At 35.2% G+C, this 1,419-nt stretch overlaps 1 protein-coding gene across 1 annotated transcript; it reads left to right on the top strand.

Annotated features, from left to right (window-relative positions):
* The first annotated feature begins 20 nt into the window (after window positions 1–20).
* On the top strand, window positions 21–1,387 carry LOC109592906 (uncharacterized). The gene is made up of 4 exons (XM_020008219.1): window positions 21–260; window positions 313–639; window positions 686–888; window positions 982–1,387. The coding sequence occupies exons 2-4, from the start codon at window positions 459–461 to the stop codon at window positions 1,258–1,260; spliced, it is 663 nt and encodes a 220-aa protein (XP_019863778.1). The 5' UTR covers window positions 21–260; window positions 313–458; the 3' UTR covers window positions 1,261–1,387.
* Window positions 1,388–1,419: the final 32 nt, after the last annotated feature.

Genomic DNA, 1,419 nt, shown 5'->3' with positions numbered 1-1,419 from the left:
AATATCTACTTTGTCAGCAAGTACTTCAACAATTCCAACTTCATCAGTATTAACTACTTCATTAGCACCAACTGCTCTAACAGTTACAACTACTTCATCAGCATTAGCTACTTCTTTATCAGTACCAGCTACAGTGTCAACTACTTCAACAGCACAACAAGTTACAAGTAGCTCCATCATAAGCAGTACTACAGATACTCCTACCATCAGTAGTTCTACTTCTATTCGTACCTCTAGATTAACTAGTACAATAGTGACAGGTACAGTGTATGTTCATTTGTGTAGTTATAATGTACTTTATTGTATACATAGGTACTTCAACTGCTACACCCTCATCAGTTCTAGTACCTTCTTCCATAACTTCTTCATCCATTGCTCTTTCATCTCTATCTTCATTATCCCCAACTTTTATATCTTCATCTCTATCTTTTTTGTCCAAAACTTCTTCTTTATCCCCAATGCCTTCCTCCATGACTCCTCCTTTGTCTTCATCGTCTTCATTTTTAACTTTGTCATCAGTAACATCTATAACTTCATCTCCAACTTCTTCATTGACAGCTCCTTCATCCATATCTTCTTCATCATCAATCATTCAACTGGTTTCTGGGATATCAATTACACTACTAGTTATAATAATTGGTATGTACATTATAATCAAATGTTGTCATTATTATGTACATTGTAGTTGTTATAGTAATTGTAGTGGTAGCAGCAACAGTTCAATTTAAAAAGAAAAGAGGAAGAATGGAAGTGAATGACGTTACAATACTAAAGAAGAATGAAAATAATAGTCAAAGTACTGTAATTTATTTATTCATTTATAAACAAGGTTTACCTATAGGTTCACAAGAGCAAGAACTATCATCAGTTAATCCACAGTATGAGAATGTACATCTACCAGTTCCCCAATCAGAACTATCAATGAAAGAATGTGCTGCTTATGGTGTAGTGGAAGGTACTAGATTCCCACAGTATGAGAATGTACATCTACCAGTTCCACAATCAGAGCTATCAATGGAAGAATGTGCTGCTTATGGTGTAGTGGAAGGAACTGGATTCCCACAGTATGAGACTGTAGATCTACCAGCTCCACAGTCAGAGGGAGACTATGAAGTACCAGTAAAAGAATGTGCTGCTTGTGGTGTAGTAGAGAGTGCTGGATTCCCACAGTATGAGACTGTAACATTAACAGTTCCTCAGTCGGAACTATCAATGGAAGAGTGTGCTGCTTATGATGTAGTAGAGGGTAATAGACTTTAGAGTTAGTGTGAGTGTACTGGACTACACTTGCATGGTAAATTTTAACAATTAAAAATTTTCATTCAAAAAATTTAATACCATTGTAAACATTACTATATATGGTTAGTTTCCACATAGAATAGTAATATAAGGGGAAGTCAAAATGAAGTACTTATTGAT

The sequence above is a fragment of the Amphimedon queenslandica genome, unplaced genomic scaffold, assembly GCF_000090795.2.
Source record: "Amphimedon queenslandica unplaced genomic scaffold, v1.1 AMPQUscaffold_3551_Cont24456, whole genome shotgun sequence".
In the NCBI taxonomy this organism is placed as follows: Eukaryota; Metazoa; Porifera; class Demospongiae; order Haplosclerida; family Niphatidae; genus Amphimedon; species Amphimedon queenslandica.
This window is presented reverse-complemented; position numbering and strand designations above follow the sequence as displayed.